Genomic DNA, 15,162 nt, shown 5'->3' with positions numbered 1-15,162 from the left:
AGAAACACTTTTCTTGCGTTTACACTTGTGTACTGTGAGTGAATTTTGATTGATATCCATAAAGGTTTGTAGTGAACATATTATTTTCTTTCTGATTCAAGTACATTTTGGAAAGTTCTCTTCTATTTGGACGCGTACTACCAATCAAGGTCAATTGTTTCTTTTTCAAAGATTCGGCTAATTTTTAACTTGTAAGAAAAGTTATCGCATGTAACATTCAGTCCTCTGCTGAGAAAAGAATTCATCGTCTTCAGAACAATATATTCGCCTAACTATAAGTCCCGACGTCGTTCTTAGTCGTTTCCCAGGTAGGGAATGCCTTTTAGTTGATACCGTGACTTTAGAACTGCAAGCAGCCACATTTGAATCCAAATTTGTCAGGCTTGTTTGTCATATATTATATGTATTTGCATGTCATCTTACTAGAGAATAACTGCTCATCCACACAAACACTGTCGTGGGTTTTATAGTGCCTGATACAATTCTCAATGAATAAGTTCTACACAGATGATACCAAAGCAAGCTTGTTTGCTTTCAGTCTTGAAGAGCTAGGGCACTTTTCATCAAACCGAAGAAACTTCATTATTTCAAGAAATATCTTTCTTTCCATAATCTCTCTGTAAAACACTGGTCCACAGCTTACGTTCTATAGTTCCTTTACAGATATATCTGAAGCTACACGAAATATCAATATTGCTAAAAAATGAAAGTGTTCTGCAGTTGACAATGGCCCAAGAGAATCTTGACACTGTCTGAGCTTCAATAACGGTGCATTTCAGAATGTTTCTTAACATTGTCTCGTCTATGAACAAGCGAAAAGCACTACCAAAATCACCATCTTCAATATGATGTAACGCATAATATAACGAACAGGTTTCTCGCAAAGGATGTCGTGTGAGGCAGTACACCCAGCATTGTCCATTGTTCTGTCTGTCCATTTTACTCCAACGTGTCCCATGACCTGCTATAAAGACATTTGATTGATTACTTCTGGAAACTTCTGTATCTGTTTCCTTCCTCTTATCCGAAGAAGTAGCTTCAGACACTGCATTCTATCTACTACTGCTGGCTTCATCGAAGCAATATCCCTGTTGTTCTTCCAAGCGAAATTCATTTTCACTCAAATCTTAGAAAGCACGTAACATTTTATCAGGTCTCGTATTGCTTTTGTAATTATTCATATGTACCTTTAAAAAAATCTTTATTTCTACAGAGAACAATCTTACCAACATGATACGAACATAATTCAAGAAGAAATCAATCAAAGAAGAACCAAATATTTTACCTTTACAGCAATGAAAAGCAGAAATAAAACATATATCAAATAGCAAATTCGTTGAAAAATAACGTAAAATATTTCAAAATTTATTGTTTCTAACAGAAATACTACATTTATTATTACCATATAGCGTACAACCTATAAAACAGTCCACATCAACAACAAAATATAGATTTTTAAATGAGGCAGTCAAATTGACGGTTTGGTCCTTTTAGGGTATACAACAAAAATACGTATTTATTTAAAATAGACACACAATGTTTATATGCTATATCAAACCTCTCCTTAAAATAATAAAAGTCCTAAAGTATGGTTGCATAACTCAAAGAAATGTATGAGATATAGAAAATTGTTTTACGTGATGCCGTCAAAATGACGGCTTGGTCCTTCTAGTGTTAAGGTAAGAACGTTCTCCTTACTACAAATTTGCTTTTGTAATATCTCGAATTTTCTAATATGTCCCTTCTAATTGTTCTACGATAGACCAAATAAGCCATTGAAATTATCAGGATGAAAAAATATTGACTTCGAACGAAACAAGGTGAGTTCAAAAACCTCGTAACAAAATTATATTTCAATTTTATGATATAAAAATCCCAACGAATTATCTTGATTATTCCAGCCCTATAAAGTTTATACGAGCTAGTACACTTAAATAAATAAAAATTAAATAAGTAACTAACGAATTACTTGCTTCACGTTTGGTCTATACTCACGCTTTGTAGATTGATGGAAACTACTTCCCCTGGGTACTTACGCTTTATTTACATTGTCATATTCTTTGTTTTTTATTGCTTTCTTCCCTAATTTTTATATTTCTATAACTTTTTCTCTTTCTATATTACTGCTTCGTTCTTCTGTACTCCTCTCGATTTAACCATCTCGTAAGTTTTATCTTCCTTCATCTACTCATAACATGGAAATACTATCACCTGATTCTGAATTGAATCATGGCGCTTCTCGGTTTTCTATTTTACCCGTTGTATAATCTTTTCTCTTTCCTCCCATCTGATGAAAATTGTTATAGTGTACTTTCATCGTGTTGTGATTATATTTTTATTGTTTTGTACGCAAGTACTTACCTTGACATATTGGCCTTCAAAATCAGATACAGGTTTGGTAAATTTTCCACTGGCATCCACAGGACAGATTATTTCTTGGTCACGCGTTATCAGGCCAGCTGCAAGACAAACTCTGTAATCATCTTCACCAAAGTATGGAGCTTGATGTACTATGCCTGTACCTGACTCTTCTGTTACGTAGTTATCGGCGAGTATTTGAAAAGCCCCTTTCTCTTTCAACTGAAAAGAAAAAAATATGGATTATAATCTAACTAGGGTCTTATTTTACAATTAATCAAAAGATACCTAATATCTTGCAAATACTCAAAATTTTCCCTTTTAAAACAAGCAATTTATATTTATAGGTATAGCCATGGATTTTGAAATGATCCATGTTTTAAATGTTACCGTAATTCCTTCAGTGTTGTACAAGAAAAAGTATTATCGTGTTTCCAGCCAAAGTATGCAATTGATATGTATTTAACGTACAAGGAAATAAATATTTCTTCTTTTAGTAGATACATATTTAAAGCTAATTCTAAAACTAAGCCTGTACTAAGAAATATGATTGAAGAAACTAATTATGATCACTTTAATGTTATTTCAATCCAAATGTTGAAATATTTTTTTGGAAGTGGGATCTTTTTGGTTTTATTGTGTCTATTATTATTATTTTGACTGGCCAACAACCTGTTCATTCTTCGATTTTGTCACTTCATAATTTACTTTGTAAATAAAATTATATACCAAAAATGATCCCAAATTAAAAATGGTACAGCTATTCTCTCACAGAATAGAAAACATATATAAACATTTTACCTTCAAATAGTAGGGGAAAACGGGTTTATATCGCCTTCCTTTCAACATCCAACCTTTCAATTTCTCAAGGATAGTATATTCCTCTTCAGTTTTGAACAATGCATCTAATCTCGCTTCCATCATAATATACACTTTGCCAGTATTATTATCTGGAAGAAAAGTATTATTTAAATATAATTTATCATTACATTTTTATATATAAACCTTCTGTATGTATTTGTTGACAGTGTGTTTTGATCAAAGCTTGTTATTTCACTTCTTTTAGATTTGACCATTGCTTCTGAATAAATAAATAAATCATAATAATAGAAACATTTCACAACACTATCCCCAAGATGCTTTGTCAAACCACGATAGAATTTCAATATATATCTGTTACATCATTTGGAAATGACGTTAGTACAGATTTTATAATTTTCATTCCTTTTATAAGAATATACAACATGTATCATACCTTAACTTTTTATAGCTTATATATTATGCCTAAACGTTAATTTATATTGTGTGAAATATCAAGGTTACAAAGGAGTAATTTTTAAAGTATAGTTATTCTTTGTTTATTATCGACGAATGTATATGACAATTAAACGCCCCTACTCAGCATTGAGGTTCTTTGCGATGGGACCTGATTAAATTGGAAGCCAAAGAACTGCTCAAGCCTATATCAGAAGCATGTATTTCCCACAGGAGATCGAATTTGTGATCACGTCCATAACTAGCGCATGTGCCAACCAGATGGTCATGAAAATGTAATTCATTTATTCTCGAATTATGGGCCTTCATAGCTAGATTGTATTTGGTTAAGTTTCAATTCAGATAACCTTCAGGTAAGCCTAAGATTCGAAGCTATATAACATCTTAGAAGAATATGCAATTTACAACGTCCACCTGTTTGGGATTCTTTACAATACCGTCCTTAAATTATTTTACTAATTTTCTTTTCTTTTAAATATAACTGTGAATGTGATTATTCTTGAATCAACACTTTTAAGGTTCATGTAGATTCGATTGAACAATTTTCATATACAATACAGGATGCTTGGTATATTATAATAATATCTATATTTTGTACTGAATAGCGTAATGATTTAAACATTAGTACAATAAACTAAATCCTTGATTATGGTTACCAAAATAACGGAAACGACCTTCGATTATTGTAATAATTAAATATAATAAACATATGAACAAAATGGTACGTCTTCCATTTTCTTTATAAAATTAAATCTTTAAATTAATCGGCTAGTAATAGTGAACCACTTATTGCCCTTTAAAAGTATATTGTATTTTATATAGTTCTATATACAACCGTGAACTTTATACATTACGAAAAGGATGGTAGGGTTGAAGATTAGTAAAGGTATGTCTTAGTATTTCTTAATAGTTCAGGAAAACAACCAAAAAAGAAAGAAAAATGAATAGCAAGGAAAGAAGTACAAAAAATATCAACATATGACAAACATGAATAGTTTTAACCAACTTTTGGTATATGCTGAAAACATCGACTTCCTAGAAGATTATATAAGATCAATGCATGAAAACACTAGTATTTTCTGGGTTATACGTAAGGAAATCATCATGACGGAGACGACAATGCTGACGTCCCCATTAAACCTCAATCAATCAATGTAAGGAAATCGGTCTGGAATTGAATGTAGATGAGAAAAGAAAAAAAAAAAAAAAAAAAAAGGCGAAGAATCGAGACAGCAATGACTGAAAACAACGGCTAGCAGTATTATCCTAGATTTAGTATCTCCAGCACGGATTAAATCTTAGATCAGGAGCACAGAAATCAAACAGTGCTTGTTCACTTATCGTTCACAGCTGTGTGCAATATATGGGATTATTATTACTCTTTTAACATATTCCCGAGAAAATTCAGCATCTAAGTGCACAAAATACGGAATTATGGGAATTGGCTATAAGCAATTTTCCTATAAAGAAAGTGCTTGAAAAGATCATCCATTGATACTGGAACACGAATGTAATTTGACATGCATGTTACTACGGAATATAGGCATGAGTTTGCCGGAAGAGACGTAGGTGAAAGTGATGCTGATATTCAACTGATTGACTTTTTGGGCTGTTCTCGCATTCCTCCTCTGCTTTCAGCTTATTTCAAAGTTAAAAACTTCACACAGAAAGATCTGGAGGACGTGGAAGTAAGACTGAGCCGTCCCTCTGCTAATGATCCTGTCATGGGAGAAGACATGTTGAATTCACTTCAAGAGTTGTTGTTGTTTGTGAGCTGTGACGCCATTCTGTTGAAAACTTACTCCAATTTGTCCATTGTGAGTTGATTTCACTTAAAGTTTCATCTATTTCCACAACGCTAGGAACTGACTGTTCTGTTAATTCTCACCACAAACCAATCTTGGTATCATGCAATGGAATTCCTCTATAAGCGTTTGATTTTCTTCGGCCAGTGTAGCGTATTTTGCAAATTCACATAGCCTGATAACCAGCATCATGACTCATCGGATATAAACAGGTATTCCAACTAGGGGATTTCTGAAACAACGTTGCATAGAACTCGTGCTGTTTTATTTATTTCGTGCAACTGGCGTATCACTGTTACTTCGTACGGATCCAAATTGTTGACCCTTTTTATGACTTAAAAAACAATGATAACTGGAGAACGCAGAACTGGTGTGAAAGTCTGGGTTATGATTTATTTGGGCTTCGTGACATTATTGTACACTTTTCCGTAACAATTTCTGGTATGCGAAAGTTTTTTGACGGTTTCTCTGGAGTTCACTACAGATCCTATAATATGTCATTTCACGACCAGCTTTTGAATAGCACGCTTATTCAATGTATTTCCAATCTTAAAGTTCAACTGCAAATAACTCTTAGCATGGTTTTCACAACAAACTTTTAGAATAGCACAATGCCACAGAAGTTTGCTGTGATTAGCATTTTGCTTACTATCGATTTGTACAGTTTTACGTAATATGACCTTTGTAGGTCACACTATACACTGACTACTCAGCTGTGGTATCATCTCTCCTGCGACAGAATCAAATTCAGGAGCAAACTATATATTGTCGCATGAGAACCAGAGGAACGTAACTCCATTTTTGTAGGTTTACAGGCGAGAGGACAAAAATATTAAATTCTTAGAAACGTGTGGTTTTAATAAGATGGTAATTGAGCTACATTACAACAGATGGCGTTATGTTTTAATTTACAGTAAGTGGGGCTTTCAAAATTATGTCCAAACATGAAGAAAACGAAACCCGCATTTTTGGAGTTACGTTCCTCTGGTTCTCATGCAACGAATACCAAAATCTATCCATCCTAAGTACCATTTCTGAACTACTTTTCAAATACTTTCCCCGTAGAACACTTAGATTCTGCCACTAATAAATGGTTGGTACTAAAGGTCACAAGCTTACGCCTTCTACACTAGGCATAGCTCTCAAAATGTGTTACAGGTGCGACACACGTATTTCAAACACCTGTATATAATCTCCTTTATTATTCTTTTCTAACAGGGTGTTATTTAAACGATGAGTGAAGAATTTGGAATTTACAACTCTAAATGGAACTCGTGTGAAGGATATTGTTACTTATAATTTGATAAAAATCAGAGAAAGCAGAAATAATGCAAGATAATGCGCTACCCTAGTAATGATCAATAACTAATAAATATAATCCGGTTATTTGCTGCTGATAAATAAAAACCTAATGGAACAGGAAACTTAAAGTACGTAGTACATCAAACTTTAAAATTAGAAAGTTTGTAAAAGCTTTTAAATTGTTTAGTTACTTCACTGTTTTCGCCATATGACATTAAACTTTCCTTCGCTGTATCTTCCCAAGAACAACCACTGTGCTGTTATATACGTACCACGACTTTAATATTCACTGTAATAACATGAAAGAAAAATCTCACATCTTACCTCTTACTTTTACATATTCCATCACAGGATTTACACAAAGAGACATGTTGCTTGGCAGGGTCCACGGGGTCGTTGTCCAAGCTATCACTGATACATCAGGATCATCTTCAAGAGGAAAACTAACAATAACTGGAATAAAAACAAAGAACATCCATTACATATGACTGATACCATTAAAATATGACTTTTATTTTTCTTTCTTGTCACTGTTGTACTCTCTACAACTGTACAATTATGTTGAAAACATGCAAAACTGAATATTTCTCTAGATGTCTTGGTAAAACGATACTGACCGATATTTAACAAATTCGTTAAACACACAACATAACAGGGGTTAACTTACTTTCAAAATCAGCTACATGTGAAACAGCCTGAATGATGCCAGTGTCTTTGGGAATAACTGGTGAAGCTATTTTCAATATTTGTTTGACTAAATTGTAATAATATCCTAGGCTTGATTTCTTCAGTATTCCAACTGAAGTAGAAACTTATATAGGACGTGCAATTTCATTAGATTAATTCTGTACTCGTACGAAAACAGTTACAATCTCCTGAAGGAAACAGAGCTCATTCGTGACTAAATGGTTCGCGTAGGCGCCTTTGGCGTGAGAGACCCGGGTTCGATTTCCGGAGGGAGCTCATGTGGTTCGGATTCCACGTTAATCAGTAGGTCACTCGCAATATAGCCTCGCTGCTGAAAGAGACGTTAAACTCAAAACCAACTGAACTCAACTCCTGAAGGAAAGAAAGAGATTCATGATTAAGATACGCACTTTTGTCTTCTGCTACAGTAGTTTTTGCTTCAAGATATAAGAAAAATTGTTGATGTGAGTTCATGTATACCTCTAGGCCTGAGAAAGAAAATAGCTCATTCTCGAAATACTGACACGAATTTCAACATTGCATTACTCAAATATTCCAGTAAGTTCTAAATTAGTTTTAACATGTGTTTCATAGGGTCTACACAGAGCCGTAGCTAGAGATTTCGGCGCCCCTACTTTATTATTATTATTATTATTTACAAATAAGAGAAGCAGCTTTTGTTGTTATGCTATGCTGAAGTTTTATCAAGCTGCTTAGACAGACCACAGTAACAACCAAAAGCGATCATTATGTGTAAGAGCTGTTTTTGAGAGGCTTATTTTGGACTTATTGTTAAACTCAACAAAACTACCTTTGGTTTACCGGTATATAAATACACTTGGAGAACAGTTACGGAAATTTACAACTATTTACAACGTTTCATACTATCGATAAGAAATGAAATTTCAATACATTAGAAACTATATGCTTTTAAAATGTTAGAATGGATGACAGCATCAATTTTCAGTAATAATTGTAAACTTTTGTAAGTTTATTCTGTATGTGACCACCTAAATAGGATCAGGATTTAAATTTCGATTGCTTTACGGTAAATATATTTTGTGAAATGTAACGGAAGTTCAGAAGGAGCCTTCTTTGTGAATTTCTTAATATCAATCAATGAAACTGAAGAACGTATTTAATGTTTGTATTTGAAATCCAAAATATACTTTGGCTACTACATGTCTTTGAAATTATAGTAATTACTTAATTTCCTAATGAATGAAAATTCTAAATTTAAGGTTCCTTATTATCAATTAACATTAAAAATACACTAACACACATACACACACGTATATATATATATATATATACATACAGGGTGAGTCAAAATAAGTGTTACAAGCCAATATCTCGCGAATTATACATCAAATAAGAAAAATATTAAGAGTCAGTGTACAATACAGGGGGGCCAAAAAATGAGTAGAACACGAAGTTCCCCGCCTCCATTTTGGGGGGAGGGGGTGTACGTGAAATTTTCAAATGGGAACATAGGTCGAGTGATACCTCGTTCGAAAGAGCTTGAAAAATTGAACAATTTTTGTAGGAAACAATTTTTGATATGGGACACCGTTTTCAAGATAGCTCCCCAAAATGGTCCTGTATTAGATAAAATTTCCAGTACTTATAAATCAGAAACGGCTGAGTAGAAAACGGTGAAGCAAAAATGAAAAAGGAAAAAGCCATAGACAACGTGGAATGGTGTTGTTTCGGTGTCCCCAGTGCCCCCATCATGAGGCTTCGGGACCAACTTAAAAATTTCAAAGGTTGAATGGTACTTTGTTGATAGATCGTGGAAAGCCAAACAGCTTAGTACAAAATTTGTTTTGATTTCGTTCAAACCTGTTTCAGAATGACCGCTGAAATTGGTTCCACATTCAGATACAAAGCGCAGTGTTCAAATTGAGTGTTACACGCCAATATCCCGCGAACTATGCATCAAATAAGAAAAGTGTTAAGAGTCAATGTACAATACAGACGGCCTAAAATATGTGTTAAACACGAGGTTTTCCCGCCTCCATTTTGGAGGGAAGGGTATACGTGGAATTTTGAAATGGCAATATGGGGTGAGTGATACCTTCTTTGATAGATCGTGAAATACCAAACAGCTTAGTACAAAATTAGGATCTCGTGTTTGACTCATTTTTAGGCATGTCTGTATTGTACATTTATTCTTAACATATTTCTTATTTGATGCATAGTTCGCTGGATATTGGCTTGTAACACTCAGTTTGAACACTGCGCTTTGTATCTGAATGGGAAACCATTTTCAGCGGCCATTTTGAAACAGGCTTGCCCGAAATCAAAACAAATTTTGTACTAAGCTGTTTGGTTTTCCCAGACCTATCAAACAAGGTAACACTCGACCTATATCCTTATTTGAAATTTTCAAGTTGGTCCCGGAGCCCCATGATGGGGACCCTGGGGACACCGCAACACCACCACTCCGCCTTACCTATGGCTTTTTCCTTTTTCATTTTTTGTTTCACCGTTTTCTACTCATCCGTTTCTGATTTATAAGTACTGGAAATTTTATCTGATACAGGGCCATTTTTGGGGGCCATCTTGAAAACGGTGTCCCATATCAAAAATTGTTTCCTACAAAAATTGTTCAATTTTTCAAGCTCTTTCGAAAGAGGTATCACTCGACCTATGTTCCCATTTGAAAATTTTACGTACACCTTCCTCCCCCCAAAATGGGGGTGGGGAACCTCGTGTTTGACTCATTTTTTAGGCCTCTCTCTATTGTACATTGACTCTTTAACATTTTTCTTAATTGATGTATAATTCACGAGCTATTGGCTTGTAACACTTATTTTGACCCACCCTATATAATGTGTGTATATCTTTTGTATGTGTATAGATAGATAAAAATATCACACAACTAGATACCACGTATGCAGAAAAAAATCCTTGCGATATAAGTAGTTGATGCAGAAAGGATTCCAATAAATTCTTTCAAATTGGAAGCATTTCATATGCCAATGGAATAAGAAAAAAATCACATGGTAATGATCAATCTTTGAAAAAGACGAAATTCGTTGGGTTAAGTTCTGACCCGTAAAGTCCCTATTCTACAATTGCTTCAAGTTCGAAAATGTTAGTATTCCCCTTGTTTACCTTCATTTTTAATATTCTCGCGCAAACAGCAGCTTGAGTGTGTCTCTTTACTCCTCTCATTTTTCATACCTTCATTCTCACTGTCGTGATTAATCCGATTGGGTAGGAAAGTGAGATCAACTAACCAAACCCATGATCATCTAAACGCTGAACACGTATTCCAGACCTTGATCATTTCTGATTTTGAAAACTTTCCTGCGTACATCATAAGTCAATACTCGGCACTTTGTATATTGCATCGTCATTAACAAATCATATATAACAACTTTCTTTAAGTAATAAGTTGTTGAGAGTCTTATTGAAACGGTTGGATTGCGAGCGTAGCGAGCAAGAAAACATTTAACAAATGCATTTCTTTGTAAATAAACATCAATATTGATTTAATAGGGCGCCACATCGTTTACTACACTTTTTATTTCTTGTTGGTAGTTCTGCGCCCTATTGCTACCAGCGCCCGTGGCGCCCGTCCCGCTCGCCCCCTTCCCCCACTTGCTACGGCTCTGGATCTACGTCAATTTACGTTAAGATATATGTTCTTTCCCACCAAGGTCTGTTCCAACATAACTACACCTACAAGTTTTGGCATGAATAATTTTTGTAGGTAGAATTTACTCACAATTTGGAACTCCAAACCATATATCTTACTACATAAGAAATCCATTTGCCGAGACAGTTGAATATATGCAGAAGCCTTGTAAATCATGTCAATATAACTTTTATTTCTGATAATGTGAGAGATATTACAGATATAAGTTTTGGGATCAGTAATTTCATAATCAAATTTTAGTTCACACACTCATATAATAATTATTATTATTATTTGAAATGAATATCAGCAACTACTTACCAGCAGGATCTACTACTTCTTTGTAGTTTTGCCCAGACTCGAAATTGGAAAGTGGTGTATTGCAAGCTGTTGAGTAAGGCATAACTTTTACTCCTCTATACACCAATCCTTTATAGAAAAGTTCCTTGAACACCCACCAAATAGTTTCCATAAACCATGGATACAAAGTCTTGTAGTCATTCTGAAAATCTGTAACGAAATCATAAATACGGTTCGTCGTTCCTATTATCAGTATATACACATACAACAGAGGACTCGCACACTTCTACATCGACGATAATAAATGATAAAATTTAAATTATTACAAGGAACATTTATTACACTTCATTTGCATTCTTACACTCCAATATCACCTAAGAGTAAACAGTACAAATTTACATGTATTTCTAATTCATTTTTACGGTTATACAAGCCAACATGTTTTAGAAGTTCTGAATGTAAAATCTATTTTTTTTACAAGCATATGAAAAATAGAGACGTAAACAGATTTCCCAAAAAAGGCGCGACTGAGTCTGAAACCGAACACGGGTACCTCGTCGTTGCGCTAACCACTACGTTACCCTGTATGCTTCCGACTACACGCATTCACTTCTATTCTTAAGATCGGTACTCAGCCATTTGGACAATATGTTCTGTATCAGAACTCCTGATCTGTTTAGACAAACCAGTGACTATATTAATGAATATCCAGTGAAGGTTGAACTTAGATATGACATAAAAAAATTGAAAAATTAACAGGCTTTTCTCTAAATCATCACAGAGCTCCCTCGTGGCTAAGCGGTTAGCGTACGCGCCTTTGGCGAGGAAGACCCGGGTTCGATTCCCGGCGGGAGCTCATGTGGTTCGGATTTCACGTTAATCAGTAGGTCCACGTCTCATATAGCCTCGCTGCTGAAAAGGACGCTAAACTAAAATCAACTCAAACTCTAAATCATCACAGATGCAAATCGAAGAAAATATTTAAAATGTATGGCTCGAGCGAAAAGCTAAGGCTGTGCCTCCAGTGGAACCGAATGCAAAAGCGAACTTAGGTGTCTTCATTTGATTCGAAGATTTGCAAATGCCAAATAGACAACGTGTCATATTTAAAAATTGAAATTAAGCTTCTGAGAGAGAAATAACATTTTAACACTTTTTACTTCAATCCGAAAGAAATAATTCTTATTCTATCATACTGTTATACTGTGTGTGAATAATTTTGTTACTAATTAAGAAACTTACATTCCGTTTGCAGGGGAAGTCTTTTTTTGAAAGCATTTAGACGTTACTCACTTCATACGTATCATCTCACGTTACAAAATGTCTTGGTGCTACGATAATTAATTTAATATTATGTAATATGATATAAGAATATAAATAAAATGTTAGACTTTTAAGAAGCAGAATAGTAATGGCAGGATGGTAAATGCGTAGTCATGGGTTCGATTTCCAGCGCAAACGTAGCGGTATTTTCATTTGTATGAATCGCAACGAGCTGCTATCCAATTTCTTCGGGAGTATCCCGAGAAAACCCACGGACACGATGTTGTCCACCACGAACTTACTTGAACGAGGATCGAACGAGCGACCGTATACACTAGAGAAAAATGAAACGAAATCTTTAAGTTTTACGTCCCACGCTTATGCCGGTTAGGCTGAAGGAGACGGTGATGATGAGAAATGAATGAAATGGTGGAATGAAGAAAGTGGGAAGAAACGGAAGAACCTCGAGAAAAGCCACGAGCACGGTGTTTGTCCACCACAAAGTCCACACGGCGCGAGCTGGATCGAACCAGGGACCCCAAGCACCGGAGGTGAACGCTCTACCCCTGAGCCACCGCGGCCCCCCGTACACACTAGAGGGAAGCACTTTACCCCTGGGCAACTCCTATTATGTATGAAATTTGGTGAATAAAGATATGATATGATCGATCTGGGCAAGACTCTCTTAGCTTCTTTACTGTTCGATTTTTAGTCCTCAACTTACACACTGCACCACATAGACCAGGTTTTTTTCTTTTTTTTTCTTCTTTGAGAGAAATCATTCAGGCTCCAGACAACAGTTTTTGCTTCCTCTTTGCATACGTTTCGATATTACGATCTTCTTTCAAAATATCTTACCTTCTCCATAATCAGCCACTTTAATTAAGATCTATAAGATGAAGTCTACTGTGGTTTCACTCTTCGAATTTTGGATTTTTTACCATTATATGCAATAGAATTTTAAGGACTACCCTACGCTGCGGTATTGAATATTCTATCAAGTATGTACTTTTACAACCATGCAACTTTGTGTTCTGTGCGGCAGTCAATGATATTTAGTATATTGTAGTAACAAGTTTTCACTACATTCTACACATAAATGCACGATACATTTATCTAATATTCTGCTCTTCTGGTTTCGTTGATTTTGCTGTTACTTTTATTCATAGTAACACGCTTACTATTCTCAGGTAATAATTAACATACTTTTTGGAATCAACAGAAACTCAACTGTCAAATGTCAATACCACACTTACCAATCCATCTTCCCAATCTTCCAACGATCTTTTCCCACTCTCCGGCATACCGCATCACTATTTTACGACACTCATTATTGTAACGGTCTATTCCCATCTTAGCTACATCTTCAGGTCCACGAATGCCAAGTGTCTTATCTATTTCGTATTCCTGAAATATATAAATAAATATGTAAATTTAAAAAAAGAAAACAAAAACTATATTCGCTTTTAAACCTAATGAATTTCGAACACCTATATCGTCAATATTACTAAAGTTAATATTGAATAAATCTTAGTTAAGCTAGGATTGGAAAATGAAAAATGAAATGAAATTTTTGAGTTTTACGTCCCACGGTTATGCCGGCTAGGCTAAAGGAGACGGTGATGATGAGTAATGAATGAAATGGTGGAATGAAGAAAGTGGGAGGAAACGGGAGAACCCCGAGAAAACCCACGCACACGGTGTTTGTCCACCACAAAGTTCACTTGGCGGGAGCAGGGTTTGAACCCAGGACCCCATGCACCAGAGGTGAACGCTCTACCACTGAGCCACCGCGGCCCCAAAGCTAGGATTGGAATTCTACATCATACATCGCGTATACAAATCCACGGATATATATATATATATATATATATATATATATATATATATATATATAGAGAGAGAGAGAGAGAGAGAGAGAGAGAGAGAGAGAGATCTAGATATAGATATATAGATAGATATGTGTGGAGCTATGATTGTAGTTCTATTATTAAAATCAATCTAGAACTAATCAATTTCCTGCGAACCCACTTAGCATTTTTAAATATACCCTCTCATATGAGAAAAACGGCTCTAACGTATTTATGAAATAAAACCCTCATTTGCATATTGAATGATATCACAGACATATATTCACATTTCTCGGTGGAAGCTCATGTGATTCGGATTCCATATGAAGCTGTATGTCTACATCTCATACAGTTTCGCTTCTGGAAAGGATGTTAAACTCTAATCTATCTCTTTCCTATCTTTATTCCTAATGTATTTACATCCCACCTGCAGTTTATATCAAAAGAATACTGTCAGATTTTCTTTAGAGCTAGTGTACACAGACATAGTCTACTACATAACTCATACTTCTAAATACAAATTATTTAATTACAAAAGCACGAAGAAAGTATCTACTTTCAGCAATTATATGCTTAACACTTGTCTCCTCGAGAGCTGTTGTTTTGTTTAGATGCTTTTTATTAAATATGTTATTGAAAAAATTTTAAGCCATCTTTTCTTTCAAGTTCAACCTAC

General features: G+C 34.9%; 1 protein-coding gene across 1 annotated transcript in view; it reads right to left on the bottom strand.

The window, feature by feature from the left end:
• The window catches only part of IleRS (Isoleucyl-tRNA synthetase), a 78,309-nt gene that overhangs the window by 42,353 nt on the left and 20,794 nt on the right, over nt 1-15,162 (bottom strand). The window contains exons 4-8 of the mRNA XM_081747965.1: nt 13,893-14,043; nt 11,395-11,583; nt 7,065-7,193; nt 3,160-3,308; nt 2,362-2,580 (exon numbers count right to left, since the gene is read on the bottom strand). Of these exons, the coding sequence (XP_081604091.1) occupies nt 2,362-2,580; nt 3,160-3,308; nt 7,065-7,193; nt 11,395-11,583; nt 13,893-14,043 (837 nt within the window). The remainder of the gene's footprint in view (nt 1-2,361; nt 2,581-3,159; nt 3,309-7,064; nt 7,194-11,394; nt 11,584-13,892; nt 14,044-15,162) is intronic.

The sequence above is a fragment of the Thermobia domestica genome, chromosome 2, assembly GCF_964235325.1.
Source record: "Thermobia domestica chromosome 2, izTheDome1.hap1.1, whole genome shotgun sequence".
NCBI classification, from domain to species: Eukaryota; Metazoa; Arthropoda; class Insecta; order Zygentoma; family Lepismatidae; genus Thermobia; species Thermobia domestica.
Note: the sequence above shows the minus strand (reverse complement) of the source record. Positions and strands in the feature narration are given on the sequence as shown.